General features: G+C 44.5%; 1 protein-coding gene and 1 long non-coding RNA gene across 10 annotated transcripts in view; one reads left to right on the top strand and one right to left on the bottom strand.

Moving 5' to 3' along the window:
- The window catches only part of MAEA (macrophage erythroblast attacher, E3 ubiquitin ligase), a 51236-nt gene extending 41931 nt beyond the window's left edge, over positions 1 to 9305 (bottom strand). For 3 of the 7 annotated variants that reach the window (XM_080590282.1, XM_080590281.1, XM_080590283.1), the window contains exon 1: positions 9144 to 9305. In XM_080590282.1, coding sequence (XP_080446408.1) covers positions 9144 to 9212 — 69 coding nt within the window. In that variant the 5' untranslated portion in view covers positions 9213 to 9305. Of the gene's footprint in view, positions 1 to 8353; positions 8520 to 8668; positions 8828 to 9143 lie in introns of those variants that run through there. The other 4 variants (XM_080590280.1, XM_080590279.1, XM_080590285.1 and 1 more) reach the window with 4 other exon arrangements.
- A 633-nt stretch (positions 9306 to 9938) lies between these two features.
- The window catches only part of LOC308194388, an 85363-nt gene continuing 75240 nt past the window's right edge, over positions 9939 to 20061 (top strand). For all 3 annotated transcript variants that reach the window (XR_013950492.1, XR_013950493.1, XR_013950494.1), the window contains exon 1: positions 9939 to 10018. This is a non-coding gene — a long non-coding RNA (uncharacterized lncRNA). The remainder of the gene's footprint in view (positions 10019 to 20061) is intronic.

A 20061-nucleotide genomic window follows, 5' to 3' on the forward strand; every position in this document is an offset into this window, starting at 1 on the left:
CGTATCTCTAATCACTTGTCCTTCTGTGGATGTTTTCCAGTCCTTTTTCAAGAAGAGACAAGGGTGAAAACCGGGCTAACTCATACTACTCTGGAGAAGATGAAACTCTGGATTTTTACTGCTGTGTAATGAGGGTCTCCATTCTTCCCTTCCCCAACACGTGTCTTAACTTTATCAATATTACCCTGAGTATTCCCAGAAAGCATTCACTATAACCCCAAGATCTCCCTAAGGGATAACAATCACTTCACAGTCAGGTATTTCACACATAAGATCAGGACTCTTTCCTTCCACAAACACGAACAACTGTATTGCACTACACTTACCTACACTGAATTTCATCTACGATTTTAATACCCCTTAAATCTCTCGTTGTTCTTCTACAGTGCTTCACACTTGAGTTATGTCTGTAATACATTAATTACTTTAGTATCATCAAGGAAACAGGATCGCCTCAGTGCTCATTCTCTCCTCCAAGCTGGTCAAAAAGCTGAGTATCAGTAGTACCAGCAGAGACCCTGGCAGACCGCTCACGTTAACCTTCTGCCATATAGCAGCTGGCTAGGAAACCTTGAATTTTAGCTCCCGTCTTTCCCTCAGTTACCTACCCACGTAAGAACTTTCCTCTTCTTTCCTTCAAGAGTTCCTGGTAAGGGATAATTTCAAAAAGCAATCAGTAATACTCACATATTAACAACGTGTCACTGCCTCCCCCCCTTTAAAAAAAATAAATCACTGAAGTCCAGCGTCTCCGGATGACCTGACTCTCCTTTTGAAGCCCTATTAAATAATGTACTTCATTACATATTTGATTAGGCAGGATAGTGTATGTGCATCAATAAACCATTGGTTGTAAAGGGAAATCAATTACATGTACTGAGCACCTCACCAGAATTTTACTTAAGGAAGAAGAAGCACTGAAACAAATGCTTCTACTTCTTCCTGCATAGCTATCCTAAAAAAAAAAATCCTCAGACTACTTCAGGAAAAAGTGTATTGACCAGCCTTTATCACAATTTCCAGAAAAAAATCCAGAAGAAAATATACCAGAATTTCCAGAAAACTATGGACACATGAAGGAAGGATTCTCCCCAGGGGAAGAAATAAGCTTATTTACAGAAACTGTTACATCCTGCATTTCTGTTCCTTTAGGATGTAGGATGCTGAACCAGAGCATAATGTTACTGCATGAAATGTCAAATACCAGCCTGATGTTGCCCACAAGTTTTCCCAGCTGGCCTACATTAATACTGAAAGATTAAATTGCACACATTTCTTTCACAGCTGATGTTTTGTGAAAAACCTAAGTTAGTGCAAAAGCAAGCTTTTATCCATCTACAAGTCTTGAGCCTTACACCAGCCCTTTGGCACGCTACTTCTCAAACTGATCTGGCCCCACCCCACAATACAGACCAGATCCCTTCACTTATGCACATTCAAGCCTGAAGAGTTCCAAATAAAAGCAGAAAGCCCAACCAATCTCTATCTGACCAGAACATTAAAAAACACCTCTACTCCACAGCGATTGCATATAGGAAACTACTTCAATCACAGCAGAAAAACCACTCTGTATAGGTACCATTCAGCTATTGGAGATTACAGAGCAAGAGCGATACTTCAAAAAAAAAGTCATCACAATGGAGGAAGAATTATGTGATGGTACTTCCAAATGACAGCAGGACCCATTAATCATTTCCCAGCCTCTGGCCAACTGGAGTTCTCAAAGACTTATTTTCTAAAAGCCATTTTTCACCAAAAAAAAAGAGCACAGACAAACATAATTTACATAGGTCTAAAGTTTTGTAAAAGAACATCCAATTTTCCCCTGGATTTGGTGGAAAAAAGTTAATCAGGTGCAACTCGACCACAGTACCCACTCACAGGCAGGGGCCTGATAACGATAAATCCTGACTTCGTGGATGTCTGTATGAATCATCCTTCCTTACCATTACAGTCTCAGAGCTGAATGTAGATATACTTCTTGCCGTGAAGCGTCCAGCTGTTTGAAGACATAAATATCTATATTGTCTATCCTTTCAAGTGAACCCAGTCTTGGGCACAAGGGAATTCAAAATGGATTTTTAATTCTTATCAGGTACATGAAGTCAGTTAATTAGTGGGAAGGGGAGAAAAAATTTAAAAAAAATAAAATAAGAGTCCTACCAGATTAGGTGGGGGAAACCATTACAGAACTATGCTCTGCTTTCAAGGGAGAGGAAAAATGATGTGCTTCCTCTCACTTGTCTTAGCTTATGAGACCTGCAAAGCACCAGAGAGTTGTACGAATCTACACATTTCCAAGTTAATTCAATAGAAGCCTTTCTGAGATATAAAAAAGCTTTTTCCAATACTATATACTGTACCCTTACATGACATTAAGCCTAGCCATAGATAGGTAGGGAAAAGAAAGGAAGAGTGATGAAGCTCTCAAACCACAAAAACAAACAAACCAACCACAGAAGCAAAGAGAACTTAGTCCTACTTTATGCAAGGGGAAGAGGAAGTATGAGAATGTAGAAAAAAACATCTCCTAAACAGTTTGAAAATAGACAGCATTGTAAGAAAAGGTAAACTGAGCAAGAAAACACCTTTGAGCGCTAAGCTGCATCTTTAAGACACAATTAGGTCACCATGCTTACCTTCAACAAAACAGAAAAAGTCCAGGACAACTATTACAAATGATGCCAGGTGAAAAATGACAGTACGATAAACTGTTGCAATTTACCCCTCAAGCCAATAACAAATCAGTATTTCTATGCAGAATTACTGAAATCCTGAACGTTTGTTTATATTTCTTCCTCTAACTCTTGGATTATTTTAGAGCTGAGATGGCATCACTATTTCTCACTGAACTCATCCAAAATGTAAATTACATCATCACTTATTCACAGAATGAATTCTTCTGATTCATAGCTCTTATCAGTCCCTTGTAGTAATATTTTTTCCTTGTTCTAGGCAAAATTGGAAAAGGAAAATAAAATTAAAAGAAAGGAGAAGTAGCGTATAACCGAAAGGAGAGGCTTAGAATAATAGATTTAGGTTTAATTAGATACAAGCATGAATATGAATCCTTGAAGAGACAGATCAAAACAGAAATAATAATTGCATAAGCCTAAATGCAGTTGTAGATCATTTGGATTTTTTAAAAAAGTATTAATTTTTTAAACAGTTTAAGTTTCCAAAAACTTAGCCAAGTGTTTTACAAAGCCACCATGTGGGTATACAAAAGTGGCTCACATCTTCGCGTGAGCAGGCTGACGGCCATTTCAGAGTCCTGCCTAGAGCCACGCTAATGGCATCACAGACTGGTCACTCTCATGACATCTGTTGACAGCTGCCACCTTGGCCTCACACCTTCTTTAGATCCTTTATTCGCCAAACATTTCTTCGTTTCAATCACAGTACCACCTCTTTAAATGAAAGCACTTGTCACTGTCCTCCTGTGTGTATGCACCACCATGCTACTGGCTGGAGCCTTGAGGCTAAGGATCCTATTTCTGCTCCGATTGCTCCCAAAACACCTGGTTCCAGCTCAAGTGACAGCATTGCACCTAACCCATAATTAAGGATTATTGGTTCAGTAGATCTGTATCAGGAAATAGGAATGACCAAAGTTCTTCTCCCTAGATTATCTGTATTACCTTAGTTCTCGTTGCAGCTTACAACCCAAGGCAATCCATAGAAGGCTCGAAACCAAAACCGAAGTAAATCAAGAGCAGACTATGAATCGGTTAAATTACTGGGCACCATAATAAAGATAACCTGACAATCTAACCCTGCTTTATTTAAATGAGCAATAACGTAAATCAGATTGGATTAGGTAAGCATCAATACAGCATATTTCACATCCTGTGTCAGCGAATACAGCCTGAAGATGTGCTACGTGGAAGTAAACTATGGGAGGCCAAGCACATCGTGATGGTGGCTTCTTAAGTTCACAAAGACTGATAGCACTGGGTGGTCCGTAAGATCCCATAAGAGCTCCACTCCTACCGCTGTACATTTTCCTCTTACTACGATAGCTTCAAACATTTGCTAGCTCATCTTTACTACTGTTTTCCAGCTTCTGAAAGCATTCACTGCTCAAAGACCCACGGATTTCACAGATATTCTTGCTTTACATCAACATTTGAAGACCCCAACATGTTAGCTACCATACAAACATCATTTCTGCATCTAAAACTTACACAAACAAAACTCGTAAGATCACAGGGCACTGTCCTGTGAAAACACTACAAATCAAGTATGCGGCAACTGTGAACTGCAGCATCAGATTAGAATTCACATTGACGATACTAACAGGAGGTCTTCTGCAAAATGTTTGCGAGGATTTTCCTTGAAGTATTATCAGTACACTATTGTGCCTCCAGGAAAAAAAATCAAGCAACATGCCTAGCTCATGGCCTAGACTGCTACTTACTGCCTTTTACTGTTTTCTTCCTTCATTAATCACTTGCAAATGTAGTTTATAAGCTGAGGGCAGGGGTGGGAAAGAGACCAATTCCCACAGGAGCCAATTCCTACTTCAGCTGCCTTCCAATGTTAAACTTCCCCCGAAGTCCCAGAGTTTCAGATTTCCCATTGACCAGAGGCACGTGGAGCCCAGTGCAGGAGAACAGCACGCAGAAGATGTCACGCTTGTTTGCTGGCATGCTCCTGGTGTGTTGAAACAGGAAGTGCATTATTCAGCAACATACTAATGCTTGGTATGGCCATTTAATGCACGCTACGTGAGTCAGAGCACCCAGCCTGAAGACTGATTCCGTGCGAGATACGAGCGTTCATGCTGAGTTAGTACAGAGGTGACTTACTGCTACAGCCAGCTTCAGCCTCCCACCTGAGAAGTGTTCACTTTTTTATGCACCACTATATTGAAAGGGCACTGGGTGTTGGAGTTGTATTACTTCTGTCCTCTTGTTCCACCTATATCACTCACTGAACAACTTCTGCTGTTGTACGTTCAAAGCTTCGATATTACGAGCCGTTGAATACTTCTGTCAAAGTACAAAGCCATGTTTAAAATCAACAAATTCCAGTCAAGCTTATGAAGGCAGGAAAAAACGTAGCGTGATTATGCAAAAATGAATCTTGCACCTTCTCTGCTCCAGCAGGAAAAGAGGCTGACCTGACAGCTTGCCAATCTTCACTACTGACCTAGACGATGGTTCAGAGCACACCTTCAAAATACCAAACTTGAAGAAGTTAATAGGTTAGATGGTCATGCTGCCATTCAGAGGGACCTCAACAGGCTAGAGAAGTGAGCAAGCAAGAACATCATGAGTTTGAGGGAAATGCCAAGTCCTGCACTTTGGGAAGGAGCAACCACACGTTGGTTAAACACGCTGGAAAGCAGCTTGGCAGAACAGAACCTGGGGATCCTGGTGGACAAGCTGACCACGAGACAGCAGCACGCCCCTGCAGCAAGAGCAGCCAGGTTGTGTTAGGAAGACCGTGGCCAGCAGGCCGTTGAGGAAGGTAAGCCTTCCCCTCTGCTCAGCACAAGTGCAACTCCTCCCAAGTGCTGTGCCCGGTTCTGGGCCTCCAGTACGGACATGGACACGCTGCAGGGAGTGCAGCAACAGGCCACCGAGATCGCTCTGAAGTTGGAGATTCTGGCATACAAAGAGAGGATGAGAACTGGGATTGTTTAGCCTTGAGAAGAAAAGGCTCAGAGGGGAATCTTATCTGTATGTAAAAATACCTGATGGGGAAAGAAGGCAGAGCCTCACTACTCTCAGTAGTGGCCAGTGAAGGGACAACAGGTAAAGGGCACAAACTGAAAGACAGAAAAATTCCATGTGAACAAAGGTTTTTGTTCCAACGTTTGACCCTGTTATGGATTAAAAACAGGTTTGCCCAGAGAAGCTGCAGCCTGCACCTTGGAGATATTCAAGGCCACACCAGACACGCTCCCAAGCGACCCGTTCCAGCTGAGGCTGCCACATGCAGAGGATGCTGGAGTCACCTCTCCAAAGACCCTTTCCAACCACAGTTACTCTGCGAGTCTGTGAACTCAGGACAGAAACAGCGTGTGCTTCGTAATCCTGTTCTGCTATCTGTCCCCCTAGTTTGCGATCAGGTAAACACAGTATTTCCATGAGAAATTCACATCTTATTAAGTCTGCTGCCAGAATTCCCCTGCCACAGCTGCCAACAAAAGAACCCAATCAGCTGCGCTGAGATGACGCTCAAGTATTCTGCGCTTCTACAGCTCTCATTTTGATCTGTCTTTTTCTTGAAGCAGTAACAGCACAGCTAACCCTAACCTGCTGCCAACGAACTGCCCAGATAAAAAAAAAAATTGACACGCGATCATCCCTTTCTTTCAGGTCTTCCATCGTGCAGTTTTGGGGTCTTATTGCACTCCATTTGCTGGTTCGGTTTAACAATTATTCACACTTCTAAGGATACGGACGCATTATCTGGTTTCCTGTCATCACTTGTTTATTAGCGTTTCAGCAGAGAACTACGGTAACAGTGTTCGCATTCATTCCTTTTCTAAATTGCCAGCTTTCACGTTACATCCTCTCAGAGGAGGCCAGCACAGTTCTCTAGGAGCAGGCTCCCCCTCCCACCCCCCTCCCAATGCCACAGCACTTTGAAGGAAGAATAGCTGGCAACCTGCTTGTCCTTGACAAGGGAGGAGGGATGTGGGGGAAATATTCAAACATTATTTTGTACGCTTAAATAGCTTGCCCAGATTCATCTGAAGAAGTCCATTTACTTCTCCTGAGCCGAACCGCTGAAGAACAGCTGAAGCATTTCCACTTCTGCTGCAACCACAATCTAGCTATGGCAAAGGGATTTCCCTTTGCAGTTTTAAGCACTCTTTCACATGAAAGGCACTCTGGAGAACGTACTGTAAATGCAGAGCTATTACACAACCATCATCTAGCGATGCTGGCATGAGGAAGCTAGAGGGAGGAAACAGGAAAGATATAAATACAAGTCTACAATCTTTCATATTTCACTTACATCAGGGAAAATCACCAGCGTCCAAAGCTCTAAGAAAAATATCTGAGCCACTGTGTTGGTAACCGTAATTAAAAAAAAATAAGATACGTATTCATTTCACATAACTGGAAATAAAAATTCACAGAGGCTCGGTCCTACAGAAACTTTTAGGCACCTACCTCCTACTGAACAAAATGGAATTTGGGATCAACGTGCTTCAGTAGACTTTAGCCTTTAACGCTCATTTCTCCCTGCTGCTTTTTCACCTCCACCACTAAAATGCTCTGATACATGACTCAGAGCTAACAACACTTAAGAGGACATATTCAAAGGATTTCAGCAGACACTGTTCTCGCAGGTTTTTTTAAAAACAATGAAAAACGCTACTAAAGATTACAGAAACAACCCAGAAGTTGAATGGGTGCTGAGAAGAATCAACAAACATCAGCTTTCCTAGGAAATAAAGGAGTTTCAGTGCAAGGGTGTCTCACCCTTCTACTATTTAGCCTCCCAACATTACGAACAACATTCCATTCTCTGATGTATATTTTTGTTAAGATTTTTTTTGGGGGGAAAGCATGCTTGGGGAAACGTAAGAATTAGTCCAAAATATTAGCCAGCTTTTAAATGGCTGGCACCTTGACAACTCATCTTAAGTCATAACCAAGAAAACAAGAACTCGCTGATCCTCACTGCCAGTAATTTTTCAGGAATGTAACAAGAAAAGCTGTGATAACAACTGGAATACATCTGAAACGCGGCCATAAAACGATTGTCTTAACTTTAAAGCCTTCACATTGTTCTGGCCATGGAAGGTGCTAGAGTGGTCTCTAAACCTAATTTAAATTTTAAGTCTGGCAGCGTCAGCTTTAAGGAACGTCGCGATGACAGAAAGAAGCCTTCATATGTGAAAATGGGAATCGAGATTTTGTCGTTGTCCTGCTCCTTGGAACTAAGTAGAAAGCCAGGAGGGTGGAGAATGAGGACATGCACAGGAAGAACATGGCTAAAAAGCCTGCAAAACAAACACTGCAGAAAGCACACAGCACTTACTGTGTGAAAGTGCAGCATGAGCTCAGCATAACAAAGTTTAGTCTGCAAAGCACCTTCTATGCATGGGGAAAAAAAAAATACAACACGTTGATACGCCAACCTGGGAGATGCTTAAATAAGCATTTTGCAGTACAGAGCCTTCTCCTAGCTCCCTCCCACAGTCGTAGCTATTAATTTGGTGGACCTCCAGACAGCAGACTTCAAACAAAGGTTTCCATTGATTCCTACGAGCACCTTCCTTCCAGTTCAACAGTTCTCGGAGGCGATGACCTTAGCGCTCGGCACCGAGTCCTTCACTCGCCTCACAATACCTAGGGAGAGCCGGGGAGCAGCCAGGGGGACCTACCGGCCCTCGGATGTTGCTCAGCACCTCGAGGAAGCCTCTGAGCTCTCGGATCCTCGCTCCCCGGGCTCAGCCGCCTCTCCAGGCCTGCAGCACGTCCGTCCCTTTTTGTCTTTCAGCTCATCCCCACCTTCGGGGAGCCGAGGAGCCAAGGATCCATCTTCCCCCCCCCCCCCCCCAACCCCACAGCAGCACGCCCCCTCCCGCCGCCCTCCCTCCCCCCCCATCCCCAGCAGCCTCCCCAGCCCAACCGCACCCCCTTAGACCCCCCCCCAAAAAAAAAAACACCCCACAGCGCCCAAATTTCCCCCCACAGACCCCAACCGGCTCCCGAGGGGCTCCCGGCGCCCATTTTGTCCCCGCCGTCACTCGGGGGGACGGGGACGGGACACGGGGAGGGGGGCACGGAGGAGGATGGGGACAAGGGGGGGGGATACCGGGGAGGATGGGGACAAGGAGGGGGACACCGGGGGACCTCCCCCGTCCCCTGGGAGCTCTCGGGGAGGGCTGAATATTCCGGGCACGTCCCTCAGCCCCGCCGCAGGGGGAGGGGACGGGGAAAAGCGGCGGTGGCAGCGAGCTGGAGGCCGAAGGAGGAGGCTGGAACCGAGGCTGGAGCCTCCCTGCCTCCCCCCCGGGGGCTCTGTGAGGAGATGTGGGGGGGGGAAGGCACCGCCGTTCGCCTGGAGCCTTCCTCTGCCTCCTCATCACCGCTCAGCCGGGCAGCTTCACCCCCCCTTGTTAACTAAGGGAAGCAGGAGGAAGAAAGGGGGGGGGGAGGCCGGCCACCCACCTTGAGAGTGGGGTACTCCTGCACCTTCAAAGTCATTGAGAGCTGAGCAGCTGATTCCTGCACCGCCATCTTGGAGCAGGCACCAGCCGCCCCCCTCCTCCTCCTCCTCCTCCCTCCTCCCGCCTCCCCCCGGCGCGCGGGGCATGCCGGGTAACAGCGGCCGCCCGCCCCCCCTCCCGCGCGGGAGGGACGAACCAACGCCGCTCCCCCCCCCTCCTCCTCCTCTTGCTGTACCTCCCCCCCACCGCCGCGGTGAGGTGGTACGCTCCGCTGGGAGGGGAGGGAGAGAGGAGGCGGGGTGGGGAGAGCCAATGGGGGCGGGTCTTTCGGACGCGCGTTGGCGCCGCCTTCCGGGATGAGAAAGCTCGGCTGGTTGGGTGCTGCCGTGGAAGAGGGCGGGGCTGCGCGGAAACGCGGACAAATCAAATGTCTGAGATGAGGGTTACGGCACTAGGATAGGCGGGATTTTTGGGGGTGACGGACAGCGAGCTGCCCAATCGCAATAAGCGATGCGCACTCCCCACCCAATCAGAATAAGCCGTGGAGCGGAGAGGGCGGGGCCTAAAAGTAAATTTTCCTGGTGACTTGAAACGGCCGTTTGAACACCCCCATGAGGTGTCCGGGAAGGGGAGGGGCGGGGCGAAGCGGGGCGGAGCCCTTGACGGACGGTCCATCTGACCAATGAAGTGGCGCCGTCCCTCCGACGGGCAGGCGTCTGAGCGAATGGGGCGGCGCGGTTGAGGGGAGAGGGCGGGGCGGCGGGCGGCGGCGTGTATATGGGAGGGGATGGAGGGAGGGGGCCGCCCCTGAGTCCCGCGGGGAGGAGGGAGCGGGTGAGAGGCGGTGAGGCGGCGGGAGGAGGAGGTTTAAATAGCGTGAGTCCCCTTCCCCTCGGCTCCTTCTCCCCGGAGGGCTTCTCCCCTTCCCCGAGCTGCCCCAGACCCCACACACCCTCCCCCAAGCGTGCCGGCAGGCAAAAAGGGGCCCGATCCTGCGGGGCGTCCGGGGAGTAAAGCACCCCTGGAGTGCCGGGGGTTGGTGTAAAGGGGGAGTAAAGCACCCCTGGAGTGCCCGTGGTTGGTGTAAAGGGGGAGTAAAGCACCCCTGGAGTGCCCGCGGTTGGTGTAAAGGGGGAGTAAAGCACCCCTGGAGTGCCGGGGGTTGGTGTAAAGGGGGAGTAAAGCACCCCTGGAGTGCCGGGGGTTGGTGTAAAGGGGGAGTAAAGCACCCCTGGAGTGCCGGGGGTTGGTGTAAAGGGGGAGTAAAGCACCCCTGGAGTGCCGGGGGTTGGTGTAAAGGGGGAGTAAAGCACCCCTGGAGTGCCGGGGGTTGGTGTAAAGGGGGAGTAAAGCACCCCTGGAGTGCCGGGGGTTGGTGTAAAGGGGGAGTAAAGCACCCCTGGAGTGCCGGGGGTTGGTGTAAAGGGGGAGTAAAGCACCCCTGGAGTGCCGGGGGTTGGTGTAAAGGCTGCTCGCGTGGTGTTGTAGGGGAAAAGCGTCGCGGTGTGCCCTCCTCGGCGTCCCACGGGGGGCTGCTCGAACGAGGAAAAACAGTAATAAAAAAAAATAAGTGTGAAGTTGCTGGTGGCAAACTGCATGGGAAGCACCAGGCACTCACTTGGTTCTTGGATGCGGTGGTGAAATCTGGGGTTCTTGAAGCAGGCTCTTTGCTGCGCCCGGCGGAGATGTTTCAAGTCGTGTGCTTTTGGGGTTTGGGGCCCTAAAGAGCCCCAAAGCTGTATGCAGGTGCAGTCACCGTGGTTCTGCCGTCTTTCCTGAGTTTCTGGTGATGCAATTTCCAGGCTGCGGGAAGCTAGAAAAATGAGCACAAGTGTATCTAGGAAGATAAAGCACGTTTAACTTTTATGGTTTGAAAAAGTAAGTTGTTTTTAGCAAAGGTACGGCTCTTTTTGGGTATTTGGTAACATTGCCTGTTACCATAAGCCTGATAGCACTGCGCGCATCTATCCCCCACAAAGGGCTGGTGGTAAATAAAAGAAAATGTATGCGGTCATAGAGCTGGGTGTTAGATCTCTTCAGTTTTTGCCTGTAAACTATTTGTGTTTACTCTCAGCTGGCCTTCAGGCTCACACTGCCCATAATCAGCAAGCTTATGCCTAAACATAATTTGCCAAGCCCGCACCAGGTGCGAAGTCTTGGTTGAAAAGGTGTACTAGTAAAAACGTTTGCTTTAGTTACACCTGGGATTAACATTCATGTCTAGGCACGATCTGGGGGCCGGATTCTGCAGGAGGATTTGTGTAAGGAGGATTTTGCCTCCACGAAGGCTCTGTGCAGGGAATGGTTCACCTGGGCTCATCGAGGGGAGGACGGGAAAGCTCCGTTGTTATTGTATTTACAGACTTAATTATGGAGCACTGTGCATTCTTCCTGTTGTTCCTGTCTGCTTTACATATTCTGTAGGCTAATATTTACAGGGGAATCTGCTGTCTAGTATTCCTTGTCATTGATGTTACTGAACAGCTTGAACTAGCATTGAACTCTTTTAGGGCTGTGTATGGCACGTGCAGGGACTGAAGGAGTGTGACTTGAGTGTGACTTCAGTGTAGTTCCCTGAGTTCTATATATGTTTGTCCAAAAACCTTATTTATACAGGTTTTTGAGAGTTAAAATGTCAGTGGTCCTTTTTGATAATACAGTAGCTACTGTGGCGTAACACAGGTATTCTGTGGATGTAGGTTATGTGCTCGGACTGTACCTGTCTTTACACCATAAAATTATTGGTGATGGTTTGTCAGACGTTAGTAGCCAAAGGTAAAGGGCTTGCTTAATGGAACAGATGGCCAAGCAACCATCATGTCAGAGAAAACAGCATGTATGCAATGTATTCTTAGTTTAACACAAGAGGGAGCATGTCTAATCTTTAACCTTTAAATATTGCAACTTCAGAGAGGAAGCTTTAATTGTTGAGTGTCAGCTAATTTATGTTCTAGGCTCCGTGTGCAAATATTGATACAACCTATTCATATTTCTGGCATGTTTTCAACTTCAGGTTGTAGCTGCCGATTTGTAATAGAAATGCTGGCCTGGTAAATGTGGAGATGAAAACTACGCTGATGATCTTTTGAACTTGTTAAAATCTGTAGATTCCTGCTGAATTTAACAAAATATTTATGGTTATTGTTATTTAAGGGTATGATTATTCATATACGGAGGTTGTACTTTGTTCTTTCGTGTTAGGTTAAGCAGAAGACATTTATTAACCTACCTTAAAAAGTTACAAAGCCCAGGTTTAATTTAATTAAATTTAGTTTAATTACCAATGCAACTTCACTTTTACAGTTCTTGTAAATTCTACTGGTCCACTCTTAAATAGGAAGGAGAAATTTGGATTTACTGAAGGCTCATGTAAGATAACATTATTTTTCCATTGTCCCCTAGTGGTGTAAACAGAATCAAAATCCACTTCCATTTTGTATTTATCGGCATTGTCCAGGTGAATCATGACTTATTAATGTTTGTCCTCGTTTAGTATTTTATTAATGTGTATTAGTGATTAGTTACAATTAAGCAGCACGTACATATTCCTCCAAACCTTTAGGAGAGCCTTACTTGTGTGAAGGTATCTTCAGTGTTTCCAGTTGTTTTTTTCCCACTTTGTTCCAGATTAATGGTGAGAGATAGATGTCTACTGTTAAGCATTTTTTGCAAATTGTGTGGTTTTCAAAACTTTAATTACTCTGTATGGTATTTGATAGAGCAAAGTGGAAACCTGAGTGCTGTGAATACTCCTGTGGATCGAGGTTTATTACGCTTGCCTGTTTTTCCTTGTGGATGTCATAGCCTCTATAGCAGGGTGGCAGAAAGGAATGCGTGCCTCCATCACTTCTCATTGTAGCACATGAGTAGGAAGTTGTGTTGGGCTGGGCAGGAGCATGTGTTTGCTTGCCCCATGGGCAAGGAAGAGCTATCTTCCCCTGGGTGGATGGGTGGTGATGGGACTATCCATGTTATAATGTAGAAATAGATGCCTTCGCTGTATTCTTCTGGTGAGTTATGATACATATTGAAGACCTTGCTTTTCATGTCTGTTATTTTTTTTTCTTTTGAAGGTGGAAGACTTTGTTTTTTGCGCATATACATATGCATATATGCCTATACTAATCTCAGATACCTTAGATATTTGGGAAGTGTTACAATTTTTAGAAGATGTATGAGGATTTGAGAAATGTTTGCCTCGAGTGTTTTGAGACAAACCCTACTGGGAAAATTGTTGCTTTACTGAGTTATTCACAGCAACAAAATGTTTTAAAGGGATTGCTCCATGTAAATAGATATTGCTTGATTTTATATAATAGATGCGAAACAGAACTGCAGAGTCAGAAATTCATAGAGAGCAAGAAACTCCTTTCGATGAACAAGTGTTGATGCGCTTGGTTTCATCAGGATCAAGTGAGCTGCCTGTTGCCTTAGATATTTCTCAGTCACAAGGGACAAAACTTAGGCTTTGCTTTCTTGCCCAGCAGACTTAGCCTGTTGAACACTTTTTACGTTAAACGCACATCTTTACTTTAAAAGAAATTAATGATATGGCTGTAGAGTTCTTGTTTTGGTATTGTACCTGTTGAGCTTATAACTGAGAAATGTGTATTGGTTGTGTAAACAGGCAGGAGAAAGTGGTTTTATTTCTGTACCTGACAGGAGATTTTACGCCCCTTTGGTGTAAAACCTCAGCAGACCCCAAAAATCCCATGGCCAGCAGACGCCCAAAAATCCCATGGCCAGCAGACCCCACTCCAGCTGCACCAGTGGGTGATGACTGGGAGAGGTGGTGCTGCTGTGGCACCGCTTGAACACCAACATCAAGCCCTAACTGAGGGCAACTGCGTGTAGTTTTCTTGAGTCAGAATGATTTTAAGGACACTTCTGAGAGCTACCTGGCTATGGGCTCAGCGGTGGGGTCCCAGGACGGGACCTCATTGCCCTCATGGGCCGGGGCCGGGTGCTCAGCACAGGCCCTGGCCTGGGCCGAGTCAGCGGCGTGAGCAGGCCCTGGGCCGCCCCGGGCCGCGCGGTGCCTGCCGCTGTGTGGTATCACTCAAACCAGCCTCATTGTTAGTTTGCTTCCACAAATTAATAATAAAAAAAAAGTGTGTGTGTGGGGGGGAGTCAAAATACACAGTACAAATCAATTTCTCAAGAAATTTTATTTTAAGTAGGGCTCTGTTTACATTACACCCCCCTACCCCCCCGAACCATGTGGGACATGCTGTGCTGCCAGAGCGCAGCAGCTTTCGGAGTGGTCTAAATGGGAGGTTTAAAATGAAATCCAGAGGGGAGGGGGGGCACCTGTGAGCCTTTTTTTTGTTGTTGTTTTAAGCCAGGAGGGATTTCTTTTCGCTTTGACTTGCAGCCTGCTGAAAAATGGGGGGGCTTAGAAAGAAAGCGCTGACCCAGCCCCAACTCCAGAGCGGTGCCCTCGGTGCTGCCGCAGCAACTGCCCGGGCAGCGCTGCCTGCTCCCCTGGCCTTGTGCTTCGCCTTCCTTCAACTGGGTGCATTTTTAACTTTGTGAAAGTTTGCTATTATTTAAAGCCCGGAGCGGGTGGGCAGCGCCGAGGAGCGGGGCTGGAGGAGCATGGACTTGTTCATCTCAGCCTGATCTTGTCAGTAGCAGCAGAGCAGAGAGGGAGAGGAACTCCGGCTGGGGCAGCGCTCCAAAGGTTTGTCTGTTATTTTTATACCGAAATTACGCCTTAGTCGCGAAGTATTCGGCGTGCGGAGCGTTGCTGGTGATCTGTGGCTTCGATACGTGTGTGTTTAGCGGCGGGGGTGGTTTGCCAGAGAGAAGATTTTTGCCTCTGTGTGTGTGTGTGTGCCGGCGAGAGCGAGTGTGTGTTGCGAGCGGGGAAACGCTGAAGAAGAAGAAACCCTGTTGGTTCTCCATGCAAATGACCGCTTTGGTTGTAACAAAAGCCTTGATGTTGGGCTTGGAAAAATGATCTGACAGTGTAACAACCCCAGGCCACTTTCGCCATGTTTTTGTTTATTCATGTTTCATTCCCTTTGCCGTAGCTAGCGCACAGATGTTTCCCATTTCCCCGTTTTTACACCGTTGAGCCTTTTTGGAGTTAGCGAGAAAATGTGTGAAAGAATGTTAACAAAACAGCGAGGTGGTGCAGATGTTTATACTTTAGTTCTTGCGCTCGCCGATATTGGCAGAGGGATACCGTGCATATGAAGGAACGTAAGAAAGCATCTGCTTAAACTAGCGAGCTTGTAATTTCAAAATGTGCCCATTGTAACTTGAATTTTCGTATAAACAGATGAAGTGAGCACGTTACCAGTGCAGTGTGGCTGGTCCAGAGCTCATTTGTTTGCTACTGTTTCTTTTTTTTGGTGGGGGGGGCTGAGGGGAAGGCGAGTAAGAACAAGGAAAGGAATATCTGTGACACAACATGTATGCTCCTAGATAAACTCCTGCCATCGCGGAGTGCCTTTAAATATTTGAACAGCTTCTGTTAAGTCAAATAAAATTGGTTACCATGAGAAACAAAAAAGTCTAATAGAATAGTTGAGCACACTAATGAAAATCTGAATGTAAAATTGTTTCAGAATCATTGCAAGAATTGAATTAGACAGCAAATCTTTTTAATAACAGTCATAGTAACACGTTTAAACATTTTAGCTTCTGAGATCCTGGAAAACAACACACAGGGCACAGAAACAGCAGGGGTGGATGGTTTCTTCTCTTACTGTCGCATAAATTGAAACGTAATTGTCTAGTAATGATATTAAAATCAGTCCGTTTTTAGGATTTGATGCTTGTTGAACATATCAAGCCATACACAAATAAAATCTTTAATCTTAAAGGACAATGATTCAATGTCCGGACCCAGTGGTTAAATCAGATGTGGTAACTATGGTGAGAGGTAAAGTTACTTAGCTTCTCACAGACCATGCATATGTGGATTTCTTTGCGTATAATGGAGATTAAGGAGAAAAGGATTAGAGAATCTAAAGGGAAATTTTGAGCAGGAGACCTGTAGCCTTGCTCTGGGAATTAGCACAGAGGAGGCTTTTAGAACAGAGGCAGGATGGAAGTAAACACTCTCTTGTAATATATATTGATGATAATTCTAGAAAGGAGTCTTTCTGCTTGGAAATATCTACAGCAGCTTACACGTACAGGAATGAAATCAATCCTCTGCATGTGAAAATAATCCTCCCACTCCAACAAAAACAAATAAACAAAACCCAGGCGTGGATCTTTGCATTATACCAAGTGACAGCATAAAATCAGGTGAAGTCTGATATTCCGAATTAACTCATTTTAGGCTCTTGCAGAATAAAGCAATACTGATTATTTGGGTTGCATGGCATTCCTATTTTTCAACACGCATGTCACATGTATTTTGCTTTTTTTAAAAAAAGCACTTCAAAATAGGTGGTAATATGGAGTGGAAAATAAAACAGAGCTTAATATTTTAGCTAGTAAATATGGGGGGGTGTTTGAACTGTAGCCAGAGAGACTTTGACCTTGTTCCTGGTTTTCCTTGAGTTGAGAGGGTGCAGTGTTACCCTGGGCTTTTCAGGAAGGAACTTCAGCTTGCGCTGATCAGCTCAGAGGGATATGGGAAGGATTGCCATGCTGGCACATGAGTCGTATGGTCTGAGGGAGCCACCAGGGTTACAAATGAGTAAATAGCTATTTGGTATGTTTTGGAAACAGAACTGGGAGAGGTCAGGGTTAATTTTGAGTACGGAGGGACCATTTCTCACACTGTGTGAGTACATGCGCTATTACAGTGTAGAGATATCTTGGAGATAGGAGGTATGTTCAGCTTTCTAGTAATAGAGGTTAAAACTTACCAGGGTTTAGGCAATGTAGGAGAAACATCTTTATTAAAATACTTCAAAATTTTGAATTTTTCCTCCCAGCTAATACAGTGGTTGAAAAGAAGCCATAAATAACCCTTAAGAGAAAGTCACAGGGGAACTAGGAGTTCAGCACAGTCTATACACTGCATGTTAAAACTTTTAGGGCATGTGTGGATTTTCTAGGAAACTCCTTTAGCCTTTTGTGGGTCATAGTCCTGCACTTTTCCTTTCTCAACTGTTGTCAGCGTGTGCTACCAAATACCTGTTTGGGGGAGTGCATTCGCTGCAACAGTGTGTATTAAACCTGGGGATGGAGTGGGTGTTCGTGGACTTCAGGCAAACTGATAAGTAATAGGCCCAACCTCAGGGTAACTCACGTTTATTGCAAATCTCTTTCACAATAGAAATGACAACTCAGTATGTATTGATTTTTGTTTTTAAATTGTTATCTTTTGAGAAGTATTAAAACCCACTATTTATGTTATGCCTTAATAGGGAGATAGGGAAAGAAAAGGATTTCTATTACTGTAGACGATATTTTGCTTTTTTCTTTCCTTGGAGTTGACACTTGAATGGACTTGTACTTTGTTATTACATTAATAACAATTATTATTTCAGATGAGATTTTTCATTTATATAAAGAGTGTTATTTTCTATTGAAACAGAAAGCTTCCATACACTAGAACAAAAATCAGATATAGCCATTGATGCAAGACAATTTCACTGTTGAATGTATTTCCAAATTGTGTTAACCATTTTTCTCAATTAGGATGTACCAAATTTAAGAGAGACTTGATTTTTCAGGTGCAGGACACTGTAAACCGTAACAGGTGGGGTAGGACAGTGAAATCAGTGAAAGTAGTATCTTCCTTGCTTTCCTATCAGGTCAAGTCAATTTACCTTTATCTTTGGAAGGCTTATGATGGCAATTCCTTCTTAAAGTACTTGAACATCCATTGGTGAAGTCTTCAGACAAGCCATATTTTGTTATAGAGGGCCACATATGACCAGTGGATGGTGGATGCTCCTGTAATTCTTTTATATCTGCAACAAAAGTCATGAAGTGCTTAAAATAAATCACTAGTGATATTAATAATAGTGTTTCCAGAAGAAAAAAAATCTAGATGGGGCCAGAGCTGTTTAGGTATTTCCAGAGTACTGCTGCTAATTTTGAAGTTTTCTTGGTAGCTGAATATCAGGTTAGTATTTTGATGGTCTGTCAGTACTCAATATCAATCTCTGTCAAAGTTTAGGACAAGGGACAGGCTAGTTGACTTGCTCAGCTGTTCTGTTGGGATTCAGCCAGTGTTTTAGGATGTTGGGGGGGGGGAGAAGGAACTCTCCACTTCCCAGTGAAACTATTTACATGAGCATCGGAGAACTTGTGGCCTTCTCAGTTATATTTGTAGGTTGCAAAAATGAGCAGAGCAAGACTGAAAATTCCAGTGCAAACAGCTATGTTTGTGCTCAGCCTCCAACAGCTGAATACTTTCACTTAAGTCTTTGGGTCTACAGAAGTGAACAAGGGTTTTCAGGATTAAATTTTACAGTATTTATCTTGTTCTCCTCGCGTGTGGCCATGGAAATTCTCCAGTGCAGTGCAAACCCTTAACTGTTCAAAGGTCTTTGAGAGATGGTTCTCACTCCATTTGCACTTCATCTACAGCTACGTAAATTGGTTTCAGGTGCTGTGTAGGGTGTATGGAACAGCTTAGTGCTGAAAGAGTGTGAAGGGAAGTTTAGAAGGGATTAGAGTGAACTGTCAGCTTGTACAGGTTATTCCTCACAGTTTGCATTGGTGATTTGCCAAGGACTGATAAATTTTATCAGCCTGAGAAGAGTACCTTGCCTGAGAACAGCAGGTAAATATTAAATTCTGATGATAGAATTCAAGAAAGCGTAGTTGGAGATACAAATTGCATCTTAAAATTCAAGATTTTTCTTCAAGTGTTTATCCCCTTAAGTGATCTATTGGTATCTTCACCTTTGTAGCTCTCAGAGTTGGTATTTCATTGCTGAAAATGGTTGTTCGCTGCTCTCTGCTTTTGCTGTAGTTGAAATAGCACCAAACACTTCAAACAGCAAAATAAAAATGTATTTTAAAGAGCAAGATTTTGTTCTAAAAGAACTTCAGAATCTTAAAAACAAATTTCTCAAACAGTTTTCTATTTGACAGGAATATTTTTTTCATTTGGCGAACAAGCCAATATGGCTTAGTTTGTGAAATTTGTTTATACAATGGTATTTTCTGTCTACATGGTGCCTGGAATATGTCTTAACACATACATAATAGGATAAATAAAAGTTTTTGTATCCAAACAGCTTCTGTTTATCTTTCTGAGGAAGAAGCGTGTAGGAAGAAGGGATTCTTTCAGCTTCGGGAAACTGAGTGCATGCTCTATTTGGTAGATTAGGACATTTGTTAGCTTGGTAAATCTTCGAGCCTCAACTATGTGACAGCTTCCTTTTAAAACAACAAAGATCAGGTGGTTTTTTTTGTGTGGAAATCATTCTAACTTTTTTTCTCTGTTAATGTATTTCTCTGCATTTCTCAGGTAACCACGATGGGTTTTGTGAGGGAAGTTAACTGGTGAGGTTGGTGTGAACTGGTAGTGCCCGTACAGGTTGGAGCATCTGCCCTGTATTTTGCAAAGAAAGAATGACAGTCTGAAAGCTTTTGCATGCACTTTTTTTGTAGAGCTGTCCCAATCTTTCTTCTTTTCCCTGCATTGCTTCCCGTTACTCCTCCAAGAAGAACATGGCATGACATTTTCTTACGTCTCTTCAACTGTCAAATGTGTGGGTATATCCTCTTCTTTTGTACTTTGTTTATGCTGCAGTATGACAGAAAAGTAGAGGTAGAAGTTGATAATAAATTAATATATTACTCTTAAGTACTTTTAAGCATATTATCTTTTTTTGAATATCCACTCTTTCACCCTCCGTTGCTGCTGTGAGGGAGTGATATCTGTGTCACAGTCATTCTGTCTTTTCAGTGTAAGTGATGCGAATATGGTCTAATGCTGTTAGTATATCATTCTCCAGGCCCTCTGGTAGAAATAGATATGAAAAACAAAA

This window comes from Anser brachyrhynchus (genome assembly GCF_964034855.1).
Source record: "Anser brachyrhynchus genome assembly, chromosome: 4".
Taxonomy (NCBI): Eukaryota; Metazoa; Chordata; class Aves; order Anseriformes; family Anatidae; genus Anser; species Anser brachyrhynchus.